Here is an 18,675-nt window from a genome sequence, read left to right on the forward strand (position 1 = left end):
GATGGGGTATCTAGAAGATACCCAGCAGACGAACAAAGAGGAGATACAAAGAGGTAGCAGAGAAGAGCGATACTAACAGTACTAGCGGATATAAGTGAGGGGGAGTGTACTGGAGGAGGAGGAGGTGTGTGGGGGGGGGGGGGGTTTAGAGGTGATGCGAGGTAGCACTAGGCGGGGGAAGGGGACTACGTTAACAGCACCTAAAACAGCTAGAAGCCCACTCCACCAAGGAAGAGCACAGTTTCTCATTTATCACCACAAGTCTAGCTCTCTAAAAGGCTGCATGAAGGTCAGTGGGAGACCTCTGTAGGTGTGTAGTCTCCAGTGCATCGGAGGAGCGTCCAGCTAAGTTTATTTTTGTGTAAGCAGCCTCCAGTGAAGTTCAACGGCTAGGAGTTTGTGTGTGTTCAAGTGTGTGTTCAAGTGTGCACGTGTTACGCCTGGCTGGCAGTTTGAGTTATGGGTTTCTGGGTGCCCCCCCAATTGATCGGTGGCCTGACCCAAGTGATTTTAGGGGCAAGGGGGCTGGGCAGCAGGGCGAACAGTCATCAAACTTCCCTGTCTGTCGTAAGCAAGTAAGTAAACACTCCCAACACAAACACACACACAAACACATCCCTACAGTGTATAGTACAGGGGCAAAGTGGAGAGGTAGATTCTCAGTGAGACAAGTGGTGTGTGTGAGAGTAGCTGGATCCCCTCTGTGTGCATGTGTAAAAGCGCTAGCTTCATGCAGTTGCCAAACATGCACGTCCCTGAAATGCTTATTAGCCCTCAAATCAAATTCGCTCCCCCTGTTTGTTTGTGTGTGTGTGTGTGTGTGTGTGTGTATGCACTACTGAGAAAGAAAAGGCTACAGTGTAATTCTAAAGATATATAATAGAGGGGGAGCAGTAAGAAAGAGAGAGGTTCCTAATCCCTCCCTTGAATGGCTTCCCAATTATTTTAAACTGAGAAGAATGCTATATATGCTCAAGTACATGAGCGGTAGGAGCCTGATGTAAAAGCTGGGCTCCGAACCCAGACCAGCCCCCGAAAGAGATGAAAAAACAGTGTTTGTACTAGACAAGGGGAACCAGAGTCACACAGCCCCCTCGCCGCTGTGCCCTGAGTGTGTGTGTGTGTGTGTGTGTGTTTGTAAAAAAAGAATATGGTGAGTTCTTAAGTGAAAGTTTGGGACACCCTTGCATTGAGCCCTGAGTGTGTGTGCGCGCGCGTGGTTTGGGAAGGGGGGGGGTTAGGGTTAGGGGGGGGGGTGTTGAGAGAACAGCCAGCCAATAGAAAAGGCCATCAATGGGGGAAGATCATTTTAAGTGTGTGTGTGCGTGCATGTGTGTGTGTGTGTATGTGCCTCAGTTTTCTGACACTCGTCCAGGGGCAGCTGTTGGAGGGCCCACAGGCACCGGTGCGATCCCTTCAGGCTGTGAGGGCGGTGGGCCAGGGTCTGAAGAAGAATACATACATTTCCCATTTAAAATCACAATTCTTATTACTACAACCCAACCTTGCCAGATGGCAGAATGTGACTTTTCATAGAAACCATTTTAATACACTGGTTTGCTAAACGTTTACAGACGCTTTCATCTGAAAAGATTCAAGGCGGAGCTACTCACACATGCCGTTTGGGGCTCCCGGGTGGCGGGTGCCCATCATGGTGGGCATGCTGCCAGGAGGGGGCCCACTAGGGGGCGGGCCTGTCATCATACGCCCGGGCATGGACTGGCCAGGACCTACCATTGGTCCTGGAGGGTTAGAAGATGAGGTGTGTCAGCCACATGACATTTGTCAAATCTCTCCCATTAGCCAGATATCAAACTAGCTTTTGATGGAAGCAAGAGTTAACGGTCAGATGTGGGTATACATTTACATTTAGCAGACGCTCTTTATCCAGAGCGACTTACAGTAAGTACAGGGACATTCTCCCCGAGGCAAGTAGGGTGAAGTGCCTTGCCCAAGGACACAACGTCATTTGGCACGGCCGGAAATCGATCCGACAACCTTCTGATTAATAGGCCGACTCCCTAACCGCTCAGCCATCTGTATAAACACGCTCATCTTCTAACCTGTCTGAGTCGGGTGGTGGGGGCCCATGGGGTGGTGCATTGGGACGAAGCCAGGGCCGGGGGGGTGTCCGGGGTGCATGACGGGCGGGGGGCCGTGGTGGGGGGGTCCGGGGGGCCCTCCGTGGTGCATGCCTGGGGGCGGGCCATGGTGGGGGCCGGGGCCGGCCGTGGCGCTGCCTTGCTGCTGCTGCTGCTGCTGCTGCTCCATCTGCTGGCGAGCCTTCATCTCAGCGTACTTGAGCTGCTCCATGTGGAAGGCCTGTCGCTCTGTCAGCAGCTGCTGCCTCTGCAGCTCCAGCTGGAGACAGGGAGAGAGAGGGGGAGGGAGAGAGGGGGAGGGAGACAGGGGGAGGGAGACAGGGGAGAAGGGGAGCAAGAGAGGGAGGGGGAGAGAGAGGGAGAAGAGGAGAGAGAGGGAGAGGGAGAGAGGGGGAGGGAGAGAGGGGGAGGGAGAGAGGGGGAGGGAGAGAGGGGGAGGAGAGAGGGGAGAAGGGGAGCAAGAGAGGGAGGGGGAGAGAGAGGGAGAAGAGGAGAGAGAGGGAGAGGGAGAGAGGGGGAGGGAGAGAGGGGGAGGGAGAGAGGGGGAGGGAGAGAGGGGGAGGGAGAGAGGGGGAGGGAGAGAGGGGGAGGGAGAGAGGGGGAGGAGAGAGGGGGAGGAGAGAGGGGAGAAGGGGAGCAAGAGAGGGAGGGGGAGAGAGAGGGAGAAGAGGAGAGAGAGGGAGAGGGAGAGGGGGGGAGGGAGAGAGGGGGAGGGAGAGAGACAGGGGGAGGGAGACAGGGGGAGGGAGACAGGGGGAGGGAGACAGGGGGAGGGAGACAGGGGGAGGGAGACAGGGGGAGGAGAGAGGGGGAGGGAGACAGGGGGAGGGAGACAGGGGGAGGAGAGAGGGGAGAAGGGGAGCAAGAGAGGGAGGGGGAGAGAGAGGGAGAAGAGGAGAGAGAGGGAGAGGGAAACGTTGTTAAGGTGTCATCACCATCTTTCAAAGTGAATCAATAGCCCTGGCGTGGCATCAGAGTAAAAGCATAAGCGGTTCGATTGCAACACGTCACATGCAGTTCATTAGCGGCTTCGTAACGCCGCTTCCTCTACCTTTTCATTGTGTTGTTTCTTGTGCTCTCAATTCAGCAATATAATTAACGCTAAAAAGGAGAAGGCTTGAAAGAAAGTCTTCCATTGACCACAATTATCAGAAAGGGAAGGGGGGGATGAGTTCCTGTTCAAACCCAGCTAAGAGAAGAAGATGTATTAAGTAAGTGAGTATTAAGATATTTGAGAGGATTAAGCTTTTAGATGCTCCCATGACAGAAGGAAGGGGAGTGACATATATATATATATATATATATATATATTAAAAAAATGTTTACATGACAATACAGGAAAAGAAAGCAAAGGGAGGTGGGCTAAGAAGAGACAAATGTTTTGAAGAATCAATAGTGGAATAGATTTTCATGCACATACACATCTATTAAGCAGCAAAACACTCCAAGACTCATTCAGCAAAACTACCCAGAAGCCCTGGCCAAGGAGGATCCCAGATGTTTCTTCATGCATAACAGCAAGCTGAAGTGCAGCCTTATTCGGTGCTTGTTTATGTTTAATTCGTTTTACTTGTCCCCTCTGTCTGCATGTGTGTGTGTGTGTGTGTGTGTGTGTGTGTGTGTGTGAGGGCTACCGTGGTGTGTGTTTAGAGCCCAGTGTTTAACAGCCTATGGTAGCTGTGGGAGGCTCTGTGCTCTTCCAGAGAGTTATGGAAAGCAGGGCCTTTTTCATGCACTATTTACGGTTGCTAAACTGGGCTACGGTCCGCAGCTTGGCGCTCAACAGAGTTTTAGACTCTCGCTGGCATCTCCAAGGACCAACCACAGACAAGCTTGTAAGCAGAAGTGTGTGTGTGTGTGTGCACGTGTCTGTGCACGTATGCAGAACACTGTCCATACTGCAAGGGCAAGTTTGTTATTAAACAAAATCACTTATTTTATAAAATAAAAATTGTTGATAAAACAAAGTCTTTCTTTCACTCTAGAAATTCCATTGTTTGGCCTCATGCCCCAAATGTCTCTCTTGGTCCACGGGTCCATCTAATATATTCCCCACAAGCCTTCAGCACAGCACTTACTGCCTCTTTCTCACGATCCATAATGGTCTCCAACTCCTCAAAGTGCCTGAGCTTGATCTCTAGCTTCTTCATCTGCGTCTCCACCAGCAGGGCCACCAGGGACTTGATCTTCCTCTCCTCCACCGCTGCAAGATGCTGGAGGAATGACGACAAGGAGGGAGAGATGATGGAGGCAGAAGAGGAGAGGGAAAGAATAATCGGTCAAGCACCACAAGTGTCCCCCAGAGCGACTGACTAGGTTGGTTGGACGCACACTCACGTCTCAGTTCAAACATCTACAGTATATCCCACAGGGTAGAGCCCAGTGGTTCTGGGTGAGGTTGGTTATACACGCAGCCCTGTGCCCATCGAAGGGGGGAGCTCACCTTTGCCTTGGTGGCGGCAGAAGCCAGGGCGGCGGCGGCTGCCGTGGCGATGTTCCCCTCCCCCCCGTCCGGCTCCAGCTTCTTCCTCTTGTCGTCGTCCTCCTCCTCAGTGGTGCCTTCCTGCTCCTCCTTCTCCTTGTCTTCCTCCGACGTCTCCATGGCCTCCTCCTTGTCTTTGTCTGAAAGCGGAGAGCCATACAGATCATTTGCATGCCGGGCACACTAGGTTATATATTAAAAAAAGCCTGGCTTAATAAGCTACGCCGTGATAACTTTTTGAAATCAGCCTGGAGAGAAACGAATGAAAGATGGAGATTTGAAACTTAAGTAACGGCTGTTGAACCAGATTCGAAGACCGCATTCATTTACATGTAGTCATTTAGCAGACGCTCTTATCCAGTGCGACTTACAGTGAGTACAGAGACATTCCCCCCTCCCCGCCCCGAGGCAAGTAGGGTGAAGTGCCTTGCCCAAGGACACAATGTCATTTTGCACGCCGGGAATCGAACCGGCAACCTTCTGATTAATAGACAGATTCCCTAACCGCTCAGCCATCTGACTCCCATTCCCGGGCATGTCCATCTTACCTGTGACTGCTGCTGCTGCTGCCGTCTTGTCCTCTGCTCCATCGCTGTCTCCTTCTTTCTCAGAGGGCTCGACGGTCTCGCTCTTGACCTTCTCTCCTTCCGCTGGCTTCTCTGCAGACTCGCTGGGCTTCTCCGCCTCGTCCTTGGACTCAGCCTGAGAGGGCGACAACAGAGCAGGTGAGGTTGAAGGAGAAAGAAGTCGAGGCTAAGCTTTGAAAACAGACAACTTAAGAGGCAGCACAACTTGAAGGAGACATGAGGGGAAAGAGACTGACAGGTCACATGACTATTAGGCCATCAGGGGACACAGAACCGAAACTAGAGAAAAATCGTAGAAAAAGATTAAAGAGGACTGAATGTTAATTGGCTGATTCACATGAGAAAAACAGTGTTAAACAGCAATCGCAGCACATAAGATACAAATAATAATTTACCACACTGCCGATTTAACCAGGTTAATTTGCTAATGTCTACATTTTTTTTTATACAAAAAATTAAATAAAACTTGTAAAACCTCTTAACACTAAAACCTGTGCATGTTCCTAATGGGCATGGAGCAGGGCTGGAGCACTAACAGAGGTTAATGGATGTTAATGAAAATCGAGCTACCAATAGGCCAGTGAAGCGGACAGTGAAATTCGACTAATGTTTTTTTTTATAGGCATACATCTGCCCCGGGGGCCTTCCCAAAACACAGAGACGGGCTTCATGGACGACTGAAGAGAAAAAGAGGAAGAGAAGTAGAAACGGTGGAGAGGAGTGATACAGGTGGGGGCCTGAATCACTCCTCGTGACCGATGCACGCTGGGTAGCAACACCCCGTTGACCTCTGAGTGGAGGGGGGTCTTACCTTGTCAGGCTGCTGGGAGTCAGAGTCTGTTTCCGTCTTCTCTGCTTCTGGGGTCTCTGGAGCCACGGAGACAAACAGGAAGTGTGAACATCACAGAAGAGGGACTCGACAAAGATGTGAAGACGAGAGGGGTTGGAAGCTTATTAGCGTCTGCATGATCGGGAGACGAACCTCTCCTCTGTGTTTGTGCATGTGAATGATCGGGGCCCCAGATGTGATCCATGCATGCATTGAGAGACCTCAGTACCAACTAGCAGTGTGCTGCTTTAACAGGGTAATTACAGGAGGCATTTTTAGTCCATTCGTTGGTTTTGGGCATGTTTTTGTTTATTCTGTGCATTCACTTAGGGGTAACTAGTGCAGTGCCGCCGGCAGTGCAGATTAGTGCAGTGCCAGTTGGCAGCGCCCGCTGGCGGTCAATGCTAGTGCAGGGACCCGTTGGAGGATCCGAGGCGCACAGACTCCTGCCTTCATAGTTAGCCGGCTGATTCAGAGCTCGTGTGGTATTGAAGACCGTGGCACATGGCAGTGATTTGACCCAGTTTCAGTCCTCCCCCCTCCCCTCCCCCCCCACAACCCACCCCATCTGCCACTGCTGTTCTAATCCAGTAGTTACCACGGTAGCCGAGCACACAGTCACATACAAACACAAATTTGATGATGCCTCTACATTGCTCCCAAATTGTGAAACCAGGGCTGTGTGTGAAACACGTTGAGCAAAATGAATGAGTTGCTCTAAGACTAAGCGCTGTGGTAAAGATGGAGATGTCGTAAAGATGGAGAAAAAGTGCTGCGTTTACACACACACACACACACGCTCACACACACAGCACCAAGATGAATACAGGCTAAGACAATGAGCCTCGCCCTGCCTGTTGGCTACTGTAGTCTTCTAAGTGTGGTCTTCTGCTGCCCCCTATTGGCCACAAACAGGAATAAGTACATTCACTATATGAATAACTAGAGTGTGTGTGAGTATGTTACCGGTCTTCTCGGGCTCCTCGGGTGCAGTGCCAGCGATGCCGCTGCTCTCCAGGCCGTAGGCGGGGTCCACCTTGCCGGTGCTGCGTGCCGCCTCCTGCACCTTCTTCACATGGGCCTCCACCAGCTCTGCCGGCACCTCTTCTCGCACACGGGAGAACTCCTCTGCAAGGGGGGAGTCCGAGAATCAAATCGCCGTTACGCCGTGATGCCACGATTGCGATAAAATAACATCTTAGTTATTGTTTTGGTGGCAAGCGCTGCTATATGAGACAAACAGGGATTTACAGCACCCTCAACATGTCCCTACATTTTACATTTAGTCATTTAGCAGACGCTCTTATCCAGAGCGACTTAAAGTTAGTACAGGGATATTCCCCCCCCGAGTCAAGTAGGGTGAAGAGCCTTGCCCAATCACATAGCGTTTGGCACAGTCGGGAATCGAACTGGCAACCTTCTGATTAATAGCCCGATTCCCTAACTGCTTAGCCATCTAACTCCCTAAACCCACCCACCCCTCCCACGCATTATTTGGCCTTCTCCCCCTGGCACTGACCCAGGGCTGCCCTAGCAGCAGCGGATGCCACACGCGGGTCCACCACGGACGCGAGGAAGGCCACCGTGCTCATCACAGGGTTGCCCGACTGGCTGAAGGGCACGGGCTGGTAGGCCAGAGGGCCCAGCGAGGCCTCCGAGTTCTCCAGGTAGGGGTCCTCGATGGGCAGGCGCAGGAAGTGGAGGATGCACTCGTCCTGGGTGCGAGATCCCACGTGCTCCGAAACCTTGTTCCAGTCGTCTTTGTACATCTCCAGAGCCTGGGGGGGGGGGAGGAGGAGGAGAAACGGAAACGGAGAGATGGAGAGAAAACAAGAGAGAGACATATAAATAAAGGAAGTCGTACGCTTACTGAGATCTTATCCCATTTTTGTGACACTCAAATATACTGTACCTCCAATAGCAGCAGAGTCTCCTGTTCAGTCCATTCCCTGCCTCCACTTGTCCCTTTACTCTGGAAATGCAAACAAAGCATTTAGAAAATCAGTGAATCACTCATGTTGTAGCCAAAAACTGTATGAAACTACCATAACTGAACTAGTTGGTTGTCCTGACATGAACTGTCCTCAAGTTATCCTAAGATGACCAAACTGACTAAGAGACAGAAAGGTTACCTCAGGTGAACCAGCTCTGACGTAGAGAACAAGACACAGCACATATTAAATATTAGTGGCCACTGATTAAAGGATAGAACCAATCTTGTGAAAAGAGTATAAGAATGTCTGTTGTCTATGCATAGCTTTAACTTTCTACCACAGAAAGCCCATGTTGTATCTTTGATGAGATAAATAAAGAATTTGCATTTGAACTTGGAACCAGCCTTTACTCTGCCCTTCCTTGCAACCTTTGTCTAGACAGCCCCAACACTCACTATAAGTGTGTCACTAACTTGAGACATGTTGCGCGTTTAATAAGGACAGTTTGGTAGGGAAATGCTGCAGTTTTTTTAAGAAATGATTTGGGCAAGTCTGTACCTTTGGGTTTTTCTTAGAATAGAGATCTGTGCGCAGGCCAAAGTTCTGCAGGTCGGTGGGCTTGTCTTTGCCCTTCTCTGGGAAGTTGAGCATCTGCTGGGATGAGGGGATCTAAACAGAGAGAAAAGGGTACAGTGATTAATGTCTGGCTTTTCCGTACTAACATGAAATAGATCAGCTGCAAATAAATTCTCTCGTCATCAAGTCTTGATGCCTCTTACATACTACGTCAAGAAACAAAATCCAAAAATGCCAGAAAGATGTTCTAAATTTGGTATGATTTTGCAGTATGCAGGCATATTCGGAACCAACAACCCGCAACCAGGCTTCCGCCGAAACAAGAGAGTCCTTCTCTCACCTGTGGCGGGCGGTGGTGCAGTGGCATGAGACCAGAGGGGGTGTCAGCCAGCACGTTGAAATGAGGTGTGGGTGGGGGGCCCATGGGAAGGGGTCTGCTCTCTGCATCCACCTGGTAGTTAACCAGCCCCCACTGCTCCAGGAAGGCATGGACCCTGATGCACAAAGACAGGAGCTTTAGACAGGCTCGGGCAGTCAGGCATTCCATTAAGAAACTGCGCCAAAATAAACGTGTCCAGAAACGTCAAAAGGAGCCCGAGAAAACCTTTACAGGGGCAACACAAGACCAAACATGGCCACTCCACCCCCTCACCTCATGACGGCACACACGTCACCGGTGAGATTTCTGCGGCAGGAGGTGGAGGTGAGGTACTCCTGGGGGTTCAGGCGGTACGTATCGATCATGAAGTTACGGTAGGCCAGGTATCTTTCATGGAGTGGAAAAAACACGGGTTAAAAAAAACACTGTGACTGCTTCAAATGAAGGTGTTAGGTGTGTTTCTTATGCTATTCACTCACATCTCTGGAGACTTGGACTTGTTCTTCCCATTGAAGAACTCCGGTAGGGCACGCCTCTCGATCTCATGGATGCTGAAAAACGAAGGGCCGCCCCGTGAGACTAAACAAGCACCCCGACGTATACACACACACACACACAGAGAATGAGGTATGCAATCAACCTTACCAGTTGTAGTCAAACCAGGCAGCGTAGCTAGGTATGATGATGTGGTGAGTCTGCTCTGTCACATTGTCTTCGCTGGAGTCAATGAGCCGGTTGATCTCAGACTTGCTCTGCTCCTCATCATCCTGTAGAGGAAGACAGAGGAGAGAGTCACTCACAGACACACTGATTTCAGACTTGCCCACTATACTATTGCAGACAGATGTGCTTGGTATTCTCAGGACAACAGCTAGCTAAAGACCACAATAAGGAGACAACCTCCGTTAAACTGATGTGTAGTCAAAGGGAACAAGAGAAGCTGCTGTTACCTTGCCACCAGACATCACAGTGTCATCGTCCAACTCATCTGAGGGACAGAGAGAGACAGAGTCAGGACAATATACACATAAACACATACATATATGCATGTATACATATATATATATATACATATATATATACATATACATATATATACATATATATATACATATGTATATATATACATATACATATATATATACGTATATATATACATATACATATATATATACGTATATATATATATATATATATATATATATATATATATATATATATATATATATATATACATATATATACATATACATATACATATATATATATATATATATATATATATATATATATATATATATATATATTGAGGACTTTATCCATCAGATTCAAAATGTTCAACCATGTCAGTTAGCTGTTTTATGTAGAACAGGATACATTTTCTTCCCAACTGTAATTTTTAAAAAGGTTACCCAAATCTGCTACAGCCCCTCCCTTGACCGGTGTGTTCTCACTGTCCTTCTTAGGATTCACTGAGAAAAGAGAAATGGGGAGATTGAAGACCAGGCAGAAAGAATAGATCTAAACAGAAACTCGACAGACAAGGGCCGGGTTTTCCCAGATTTGTTAAGAAGCTATTAATGCTCAGAGCTTCTTATGAGCGTTCTAAGAATGCTCTACAACGCGTTCTTAGAACGCTCCTAAGAAGCTCTTAGCATTAAGAGTTTCTTAACGAATCTGGGAAACCCGGCCAAGGTTCAGTTAACTTTCTTTCAAAAGATGTATAATTGTAAGGACCGGTGCAAAGTGTGGATGAGGGTGGCAGGAGGAAAAAAAAGAAAAGTGGAGGCTTGAAATTAGAACTACAGTCCCGGAAAAAGACAAGTAACAAGAGGTGGTCCTGACCGTTCTTGGGAAGAGTAACTTCCTCCATGCCGGGGACAGGCGAGGGGTCCTCCAAGTCCTTGGTCAAGTCCTCCTCCATGTCCTCCTCTTCGCGATGGCCGCGACGCTTCCAGTGGGGCCCGGGGTTCCTGCGGGGAGAGAGGGAGGATTCAAAAGGTCAAACTGGGGTGCGACAGAGAAAGAAACAAGGCACAGGAATATGCAGAACGTTATACTATCTGTCTGAAGCAATGTTATGTTAACAATAAGTTGTACTTACTGTAGGTCGCTCTGGATAAGAGCGTCTGCTAAATGACTAAATGTAAATGAATCACTGAATTATTCTGAAAAGATTCTCACCCCTTTTTGCCACCCTTCTTGCGAGACTCTGCAGGGGTGCTGGGAGGGGAGGGTGAGCGCCTCCTCTTCTTGCCAGCGGCGTTGGCCTTGCGCTCCTTACGATCGGGTGTACGGGAAGACTGATCAGAACCCCAGGGGAAGAGAGTGGGGGGAGGGATGGAGGATGAGAGAAAGAAAGAGCGAGAGAATGAGAGGATGGAAACGGTTTCACACACGGAGGGGGGTTGGGATGAGGGAGCAGGAGGCGGAGGTGTGGAGGGAGGGGGGGGTGAAAGAGCGAGGAAGAATTTGGAAAGGATGGGCGACAGTAGACACGAACAGACAAGCAGACTCGGAGGAGCAGGACAAAATATACAGTGTACGCACAGCTTCAAACAACTATTTTTTCATTTTTTTTCAGGGGTCAACACATCCAAACACAACAAGTCCTCAGCTTTGTATAAAGAACTCACACGTATTTAGAAGCTCAGACACACACACACACACACTTGAGGATTTAGCCTACCTCCTCTTCCCGTGGGAAGATCCTCTGTCGGAAATTCACAGGCTTCTTGTTGTCGTCCACCTCATAGTCCTCCTCGTTCATCCACTCGTTAAAGGCATCAGTGTCCAGGACCCATTTGGCATGCACCTGTGTGTGAGAGAGGAAAGGTCTCAGACATATTTGGTTCTTTCTCTTCATGAAGAGGATTACAGGGAGGAAGACAGCTGTAACCTACTTTCCAAGGCTTCTCAGAGCTGGGTGGATCTTCCACTTCGCCGTCCACATCGCTGGTGGCCACCCAGGTGTCATAGCTAGGCATAACGTAGAGAAGACAGTCCATTTTCTAGTCATTTCAGATTCTTCCACTTGTGAAGACTCACTCTTCATTCAGTTTGAGCACTAATGTTAAATGTGTATTAAATAGGTTATGCTCAACCATAGGTCTCTCTTTGGCTGTTTGATTGGCTTGTATGATAGCAGTTCAGGACAGTTAGGCAGGGGCTCACCTGTCTGGGAACATGCCCCAGTGCACCAGCACCTGCTTGTCCTTCCTCATGACTGGGCGGAGCCACTCTTCTACAAGACATAAGCACATAAATGACCTGTTCTGATTCTCAACTGTTATTATTATTATTATTTATGTAGAGTGCTTCACTAACCATCGTCTTGTTGAGTAGGAGAGGGGTATATATGGTGGGTGGCCTTCGATTTATCTTCAGTAATGGAGCCCTAAAGAAACACAAATGTGGTCCAGTTATAAAACGTTCATTAGAATGATCCCATTCTATTAGAAAACACAGTGATGATTTCAAAGGTTATACCTGGTGTCGCTTGATGATGTCTTTCAGCTTATTCGCCTGCTTCTGCTCCATGTCAGGTGCCAGGAACACGATTGGACGAGTCAGGCAGTTATTCTGTAACCACAAAGGCTGTATTAAAACTTCCAGACCAAAAGGATGATTTATATTTTGCTTTTATCCTTATCCAACTGCCTGTCAATTAAGTCAATATAAAAGCTTTTTTTTGTGATGGTTGTCATCTGCTGACATTTGTTTGCCTGAAAATGTCTGACCTGAACAAGGGTTTTCTCCACATTCAAGAACATCTCCACGTTTCTGTCCATCCGAGAGGGGTTCTGCAGGTCAAACCTACGCCTGGAAACAGAGGAGGCACTTGCCGTGACAAAGCCTTAGTTTACAAGTCTAATTCTGGGAGAAAGGACACTTTGCAAATCCCCCATGATGATTACAACCCCAATCTCAGTATGCACACAGAAAAGATTTCTCTCCAGCTTATCAACATTGTCAAAAACAGTATAGCATTGAAAGAAATATTTTACGCTTAATCCTCTGTAGAAGAATAAAAAAAATAAAGCACTACGGTAACCATAGTAACCCAACTCACCAGCCTTGTTCGCTCTTGAATTTGTAGGCAGAGCCCAGGATGTGACACAGAGCACCACCTGCCTTGAAGTCCAGGAAGCTTTTGGCCTAACCAAAAAAAAGGATAATTATTGATAATGGCACGCATAAAAATACAATTTGTGTAAAGAAGAATATTTTACATATAGCTTTATTATAGAATATCTACTAACACAGTCTGGCTGCAGTCTATCAACTCAGCGACAATTACAGGTATTTTTGTTTCAAGGGGGCATGTTTAGACACTTTTCGACACAGAAAGTGTGTAAGTGTGTGTGTTTGTACTTACAGGTAACTTGGTCAGAGCTGGGTTGTTGACCCTCCTCCCAAAAGCATCTTCCTGGAATTGAAGCAGCTGCACCACAAGCCCAGCCAGGGACTTGCTAGAGGGAGAGTCTGCCTGTACATACTGAAAAACCACAAGGGGACATAGTTGTTGGGGACAACCATTTACAAGCTTGTTCTCACTTGTACAAACGTTCCATAGAAAGCAATATCACCGTATGCTCTTAAAAAAATAGAATCGACATAGATAACATCTAAAGCTTTAGGTCACACAATTCGGAAAATATATGTATATATACTAGAGTGGCGTGCGGATGTGGTGGAAGAAAACACAGCAAGTGTGTTGTCGAATGAGGTCCTTTCCATGGTCAAACAAGATATAATTGCTAATAAGGTAACTTATGGATGTTACACAAGTACGCAAAACTTGAATGCGTTTTTACTCCAGCAACCTTTAATGAAAACATATATCTGCTACAGAAGTGCTAGAAAGCTTACTAAATCTTGCCGGCCGAGGAAGTGTCTTTGTTTAGGGAGCTAGCTCCAGCTAACTTTAGCAAGCTAGGCTAACTGTTGACAAGTGTTCCATTTATTATGCCAACATAACGTGTAGCACACAATTAATTTATTCACAGCCACAGCAGCGACAGTACTTTGGATAGGCTACTTCCATACTTAAGTATTTGAAGTAGCTAGGAAGTACATTTAAGTAACATTATGATTACAACGCATTCGCAGCATTTGGTTTTCTGTCCCGTGACTGGCCTGGGTAGGGCTTGCTCGCGCGTTCATTAGCTGCTAGCTATATCTGACTGTAGCTAACGACATTCCTAGGTACATCTATTTGCAGCGGGATAGCAACATAATGCCATGCGTCGACAGAAAACAAGATATGCAAGCAATGTGATAGACAGTGGAAACAGTCAACGGTAGCTATATCCTCGATATTTAGCATGGCTCAGTGTAGTTGCTGGAATAGAACTTCCAGAAAGACAGGGGACGGAAAATTATTTTGGGGGTACAGCTATTTAGTCCATGTGCTTGTAATGAAGAAAAAAAAACAGCTGTTACGTGTTGGGATAGTTATGCTCAACTATTTCACCAAGCGATATATGGCATCTGAGTAAACATTGAATGGTCAAGGTTGTTCCATTTCCATTGTGCTGTTGTATGGACTGGAAAGATACAGGCCTTAATGTTCTTAGGAAATCAATGGAGAGAGGTTGAACCGATGCTTTGCTAACCTTTTTGTAGTGCTTCCCGATCCATAAACGCACCGTCTCGAACTGCGATATTGTTTCTGCACTCTCCCAATACTTCGAGGATGGCCCTCCATCTTTCTTTCGACCCACTGTGGTACCGCCACCCGCCGGGCCAGCTACTGGTCCTCCAGAGCCCGTTCCACCCGCTGCAGTTGCCGCTGTCGCCATTGTTTCTTGTCCGCTGCCTTTTCTCTCTCCTCCAACGCGTCACTCACCAGGCAAGTTTTCGAAATGAAATTGCGCAGCCGCAGTAAACTTGGACGTTAATGAGAAGTCTCGCGATATGAACATGCACTTAGGGGAGTCGGGAGGGATTTTAGTGGGACGCTTTGCCACTCCGTGTCGTAAATCTTTAACCACTGATCCCATGTCTATGATATATGATCATTTTTAACTAGCACATTTTAGAGGATGCAACACATATATATGACAATTGATAATGCTTGAATGGTGATTTTTTTGCAAACTTTTTATGCATTTTACTCCACTTTTCTTTTCTAATTATGCTAATTAATATATTTATAAGGTTAGTATAGGTTATTATGTGTATTAGAGGTTTAGTATACTGTATTGTTTATCATTTAGTACATCTAGGAGGTTTATTATATTCTCACATTTTTTACATAGGTGAAATCTATGTTCAGAGTACATAGTATATGTTATGTTATGCCGGGTTGCTTTGCCTTGCTTTGAGTGCCCAGTCTGACCTTGTGTTGTTCTGTGCATCTGACAGTAAAATACTTGAACTTGAACTTTACCAGCTCTGACTCCCGGAAATAAATTGTGATTCTCCTCTCCAATATTCTCGGAAACACAAGTAAATGTACAACATTCAGTGAGTTTGATACGGGTTTGGCCCCTGCCAGTTACATTGCTCAGGTGCAACTTAATCCTTGTGGATTTATTTTTCTAAATATATTTCCTAGTTGCCAAGTTATTCAGTATTCTGCTAGTTGTGATCTGTTGAAGTAAAACAATTATTACTGGTAGTCATAAGTGCAATAAGTGTACCGTATCTTTACACGTGTACACGTGTCCCATGTTTATCGTTGTTCTACTGATAACTTGGAAAGCTGTATAAATGTTCCTCGTTGAGATTCAAAGTTTACATCCACAGTTCACATTCAGCTGTTCACGTCTGCATCTTACATTTTCTGTCAGAAGGTAAGCATATTTGGAACTAGGTGGCAAAACTTATATTATTATATTTAGAATATAGCCAATATGTCCTGATATAATAAATACAGACTGAACTGTTCTAGTTTTGTCAAATTTTTCTGATCTCTTCAATGTTGCTTGATTGCAAAGAGGTAGGTTTGGATAAAGTGATCATGAAAGTATATCATTTACATAATACCCCTTATACACAGTCTTTGTTTACATAATTTCTTCAAGATTGGTGTCCTCTGCAGAATGTTGAAACAAACAGCAGTCTTATTTTTGTTGGCTTTTCCTTGGATGTCAATTGGTGCCCTAGCTCCAAGTAAGCAGACAGTTATACTTTAATATTAAACTATAAATGTTTGACTCATTCTTAGCATTAAGGATCTAGATGGAGCCACACATAATAATGTTTTCAGTTTCATGCGTATCGGTGTAGACTACTTACACAGTATTATTTTTTTACAGAGAATCTTGCCTTGCGTGGAAAAGCCACCCAGTCAAACCTCATAGATAATCCACACTCTGGCTACAGTGATGCAAACAATGCCATTGATGGGAATCGCAATCCACATTTCTATGAGGGGTCTTGCACTGCTACTGACACTCAGACCAATCCCTGGTGGAGAGTTGATCTGCTGGACATATTCATAATTACCTCTGTCACCATCACCAATAGAGGGGATGCTGTTCCTGAAAAGATCAATGGTGCTGAGGTCCATATTGGCAAATTCATACTGAACGATGCTTTTAACACTTTGTAAGACATTTCACTTTAAGATTTTACACTTTGGACTTTGTTAGTGTTGATACAACTAGAGTTTTTTGACATTGTAATGTGCAACTTTATCTTCATTGAAGCTATGTTTTTCAGCGATTATTTCTCAACAACCGTGGTATATTAGTTATACATTTAACTCTAAACGTCTTTAGTGTTACATTTCCATTACATTTATTCACTTAGCCGACGCTTTTATCCAAAGCGATTTCCAAGAGACAGCTTTACAAAGTGCATAGGTCACTGATAATAACAACAAGATAGCCCCAAAGCATTGTGGGTGGCCAAAACAAGAAGCACACATTGTGAACAACCCAAAAATTAGTGCCAAAGGGAAGAACCATAATAGCATGTAATTAACCAAGTTACAATTAAACAACATGAATCTCTAAGTGTAAGTGTACCTGTAGAAAAGCAAGCAACAGTAAAATAAAATAAAAATAAGATAAACTAAAACAGAATATTTCGCAGCGAATACAACAGTTTAAATTAGCTACCACTAACCAACAAGAGCAACAAGTCTCTAAGCAAGAGTCATTGTGATCCTTGAGGAAACTAGCATTGGGTTCAGCAACTATTCCCAAGTACCATTGTACTCCCGGAACAAGTGCGTCTTGAGCCTTCTCTTGAAGGTGGAGAGACAGTCTGTGTTTCTGATGGAGGTGGGGTGTTGATTCCACCACTGGGGGGCCAGTAGTGTTCATTCTCAAATGTTAAATATTGTACCACTGGTCACATTACTTATATATACACCTGTGATCATTTACTCAGCTTGATCTCACTTCTGGAAAAAAAAAAACAAATCTCCTCAGGGCTGGGGTCATTCCCTCTATATCAGCTGGAAGTTCTCTCACACTGAAATGGACCAAAGGTGTGGAGGGACGTTATGTGACCGTGCGTCTTCCTGGGAGTGGACGACTTCTTACACTCTGTGAAGTAGAGGTTTATGGGTATCCTCCTCCAACTGGTAAATCAAAGCACTCCTTTATTCATTTTGAATGCAGTTTGTATATCCCAGGCAATTGAGGCCAGTTATTGCTTGTCAGATTAAAATTACAGGTAATGTTAGATTATAACTAAACCAATCATACAATCTTTGATTTTTGTATGTAGTAGGGTCTAAGCAGATAAATGGATGAAGACTCAAAGTAAATGCTTTTTTCTACCCTGAAGAAAATGTAGCTATAGCAGGAAAGGCTACACAGTCGTCTACTCATGGCAGTGGGTTTGCCAACAACGCCATTGATGGCAACAGGAATGGTGTGTATGAAGACGGGTCTTGCACTCACACTAAAGCTACAATCAATCCCTGGTGGAGGGTAGACCTCCTGAAGACCTACAGAGTGTTCTCCGTCACCGTCACAAATACAGTTAACAGTGTCCCGGGAAGACTTAATGGAGCTGAGATCCGCATTGGACATTCCCTTGACGGCAATGGAATCAATAATCCCAGGTGACTTGTGGGAGGTTGAGTTCTTGAATGTCAACCCATTACAGTCTACGTTACACGTGACGTGATTGACTATGAAAACAATGCTGTGTGAGGCAATTACACCATTAAGATATCCTTACGAATCTTTCTTGTTTTCAGATGTGCAGTGATATCTTCTATTCCAGCTGGATTTTCTGAGACATTCCAGTGTAATGGAATGGAGGGCCGTTTTGTCGTTATTGTCATTCCAGGAAGAGCGGAGTACCTTACTCTGTGTGAGGTAGAGGTGAAAGGTTCCCCTCTTGACTAACACATTAATTAAAATCTGCTGAAGGACTGTGGTGAGACAGTGTAGACAGAGGATTCGGATGAGAGTTTAAACTCAAACGAAAAAAGTTAAAAGTAAACATCATTGAATGCTGTTGTAAACCATGATCTGAAACTAAGAAGCAAAAACCAATCCCAACCCAATAACCATTATTAACCATAATTTTTCAGCCATATTCATGGTAAAAATCATTTTTCTTCTTCTTTAAATTCACATAGTCAATATGATTATGTAAAGGAATTGTTTGCTAAATAAATCTAACTTGTTGCATTGTTTTAAGTTGTTTTAGGCTGTCTGTTGTGGTCTGACAGAATGAATATCTTTAGCTGGACTATAAAACAGTATTCAGAGTCCATCATCTTTCATCACAGTTCAATAGTCCTTTGTCACATGACAAAATAAAAACCCTCATAAGCCAGCAGCTTACAGTATGAATAATAATTCACTAAAT

General features: G+C 45.8%; 2 protein-coding genes across 3 annotated transcripts; one reads left to right on the top strand and one right to left on the bottom strand.

Moving 5' to 3' along the window:
• Positions 1 to 801: 801 nt before the first annotated feature.
• On the bottom strand, positions 802 to 14,739 carry smarcc1a (SWI/SNF related BAF chromatin remodeling complex subunit C1a). Of its 2 annotated transcripts, none has more exons than XM_084709692.1 (28): positions 14,508 to 14,739; positions 13,268 to 13,387; positions 12,962 to 13,047; positions 12,630 to 12,711; positions 12,379 to 12,471; positions 12,217 to 12,286; positions 12,064 to 12,133; positions 11,793 to 11,868; positions 11,579 to 11,704; positions 11,074 to 11,168; positions 10,735 to 10,862; positions 10,302 to 10,361; positions 9,840 to 9,877; positions 9,535 to 9,656; positions 9,369 to 9,440; positions 9,163 to 9,276; positions 8,851 to 9,004; positions 8,493 to 8,603; positions 7,913 to 7,972; positions 7,520 to 7,778; positions 6,967 to 7,128; positions 5,983 to 6,038; positions 5,133 to 5,286; positions 4,546 to 4,724; positions 4,181 to 4,315; positions 2,064 to 2,361; positions 1,614 to 1,742; positions 802 to 1,444 (listed from the first exon to the last, which is right to left on the bottom strand). In XM_084709692.1, the coding sequence occupies exons 1-28, from the start codon at positions 14,691 to 14,693 to the stop codon at positions 1,353 to 1,355; spliced, it is 3,327 nt and encodes a 1,108-aa protein (XP_084565818.1). In that variant the 5' UTR covers positions 14,694 to 14,739; the 3' UTR covers positions 802 to 1,352. The 2 variants fall into 2 exon arrangements, with proteins under 2 accessions (XP_084565818.1, XP_084565809.1); XM_084709683.1 differs by having other exon boundaries at positions 11,074 to 11,192.
• Positions 14,740 to 15,983: 1,244 nt separating this feature from the next.
• LOC146301309 (uncharacterized) lies at positions 15,984 to 18,388 on the top strand. The gene is made up of 5 exons (XM_084669150.1): positions 15,984 to 16,008; positions 16,155 to 16,446; positions 17,277 to 17,431; positions 17,638 to 17,917; positions 18,056 to 18,388. The coding sequence occupies exons 1-5, from the start codon at positions 15,984 to 15,986 to the stop codon at positions 18,204 to 18,206; spliced, it is 903 nt and encodes a 300-aa protein (XP_084525276.1). The 3' UTR covers positions 18,207 to 18,388.
• The last annotated feature ends 287 nt before the right edge of the window (positions 18,389 to 18,675 follow it).

Source organism: Hypomesus nipponensis, chromosome 2 (genome assembly GCF_054491055.1).
Source record: "Hypomesus nipponensis isolate SF chromosome 2, ASM5449105v1, whole genome shotgun sequence".
In the NCBI taxonomy this organism is placed as follows: domain Eukaryota; kingdom Metazoa; phylum Chordata; class Actinopteri; order Osmeriformes; family Osmeridae; genus Hypomesus; species Hypomesus nipponensis.

What these genes read in the sequence shown, in the direction of transcription:
- smarcc1a (XM_084709683.1), bottom strand. Translation starts at nt 14,693, where the DNA reads ATGGCGACAGCGGCAACTGCAGCGGGTGGAACGGGCTCTGGAGGACCA. An exon ending in AGTTACTCTTCCCAAGAACG is followed by an intron (nt 10,362 to 10,734) that starts GTCAGGACCACC and finishes CTCTTTTCTCAG; the next exon opens with TGAATCCTAAGAAGGACAGT. An exon ending in GCCTGGTTTGACTACAACTG is followed by an intron (nt 9,441 to 9,534) that starts GTAAGGTTGATT and finishes TTCGTTTTTCAG; the next exon opens with CATCCATGAGATCGAGAGGC.
- LOC146301309 (XM_084669150.1), top strand. Translation starts at nt 15,984, where the DNA reads ATGTCAATTGGTGCCCTAGCTCCAA. An exon ending in AACGATGCTTTTAACACTTT is followed by an intron (nt 16,447 to 17,276) that starts GTAAGACATTTC and finishes AAATCTCCTCAG; the next exon opens with GGCTGGGGTCATTCCCTCTA. An exon ending in AATGGAATCAATAATCCCAG is followed by an intron (nt 17,918 to 18,055) that starts GTGACTTGTGGG and finishes TCTTGTTTTCAG; the next exon opens with ATGTGCAGTGATATCTTCTA.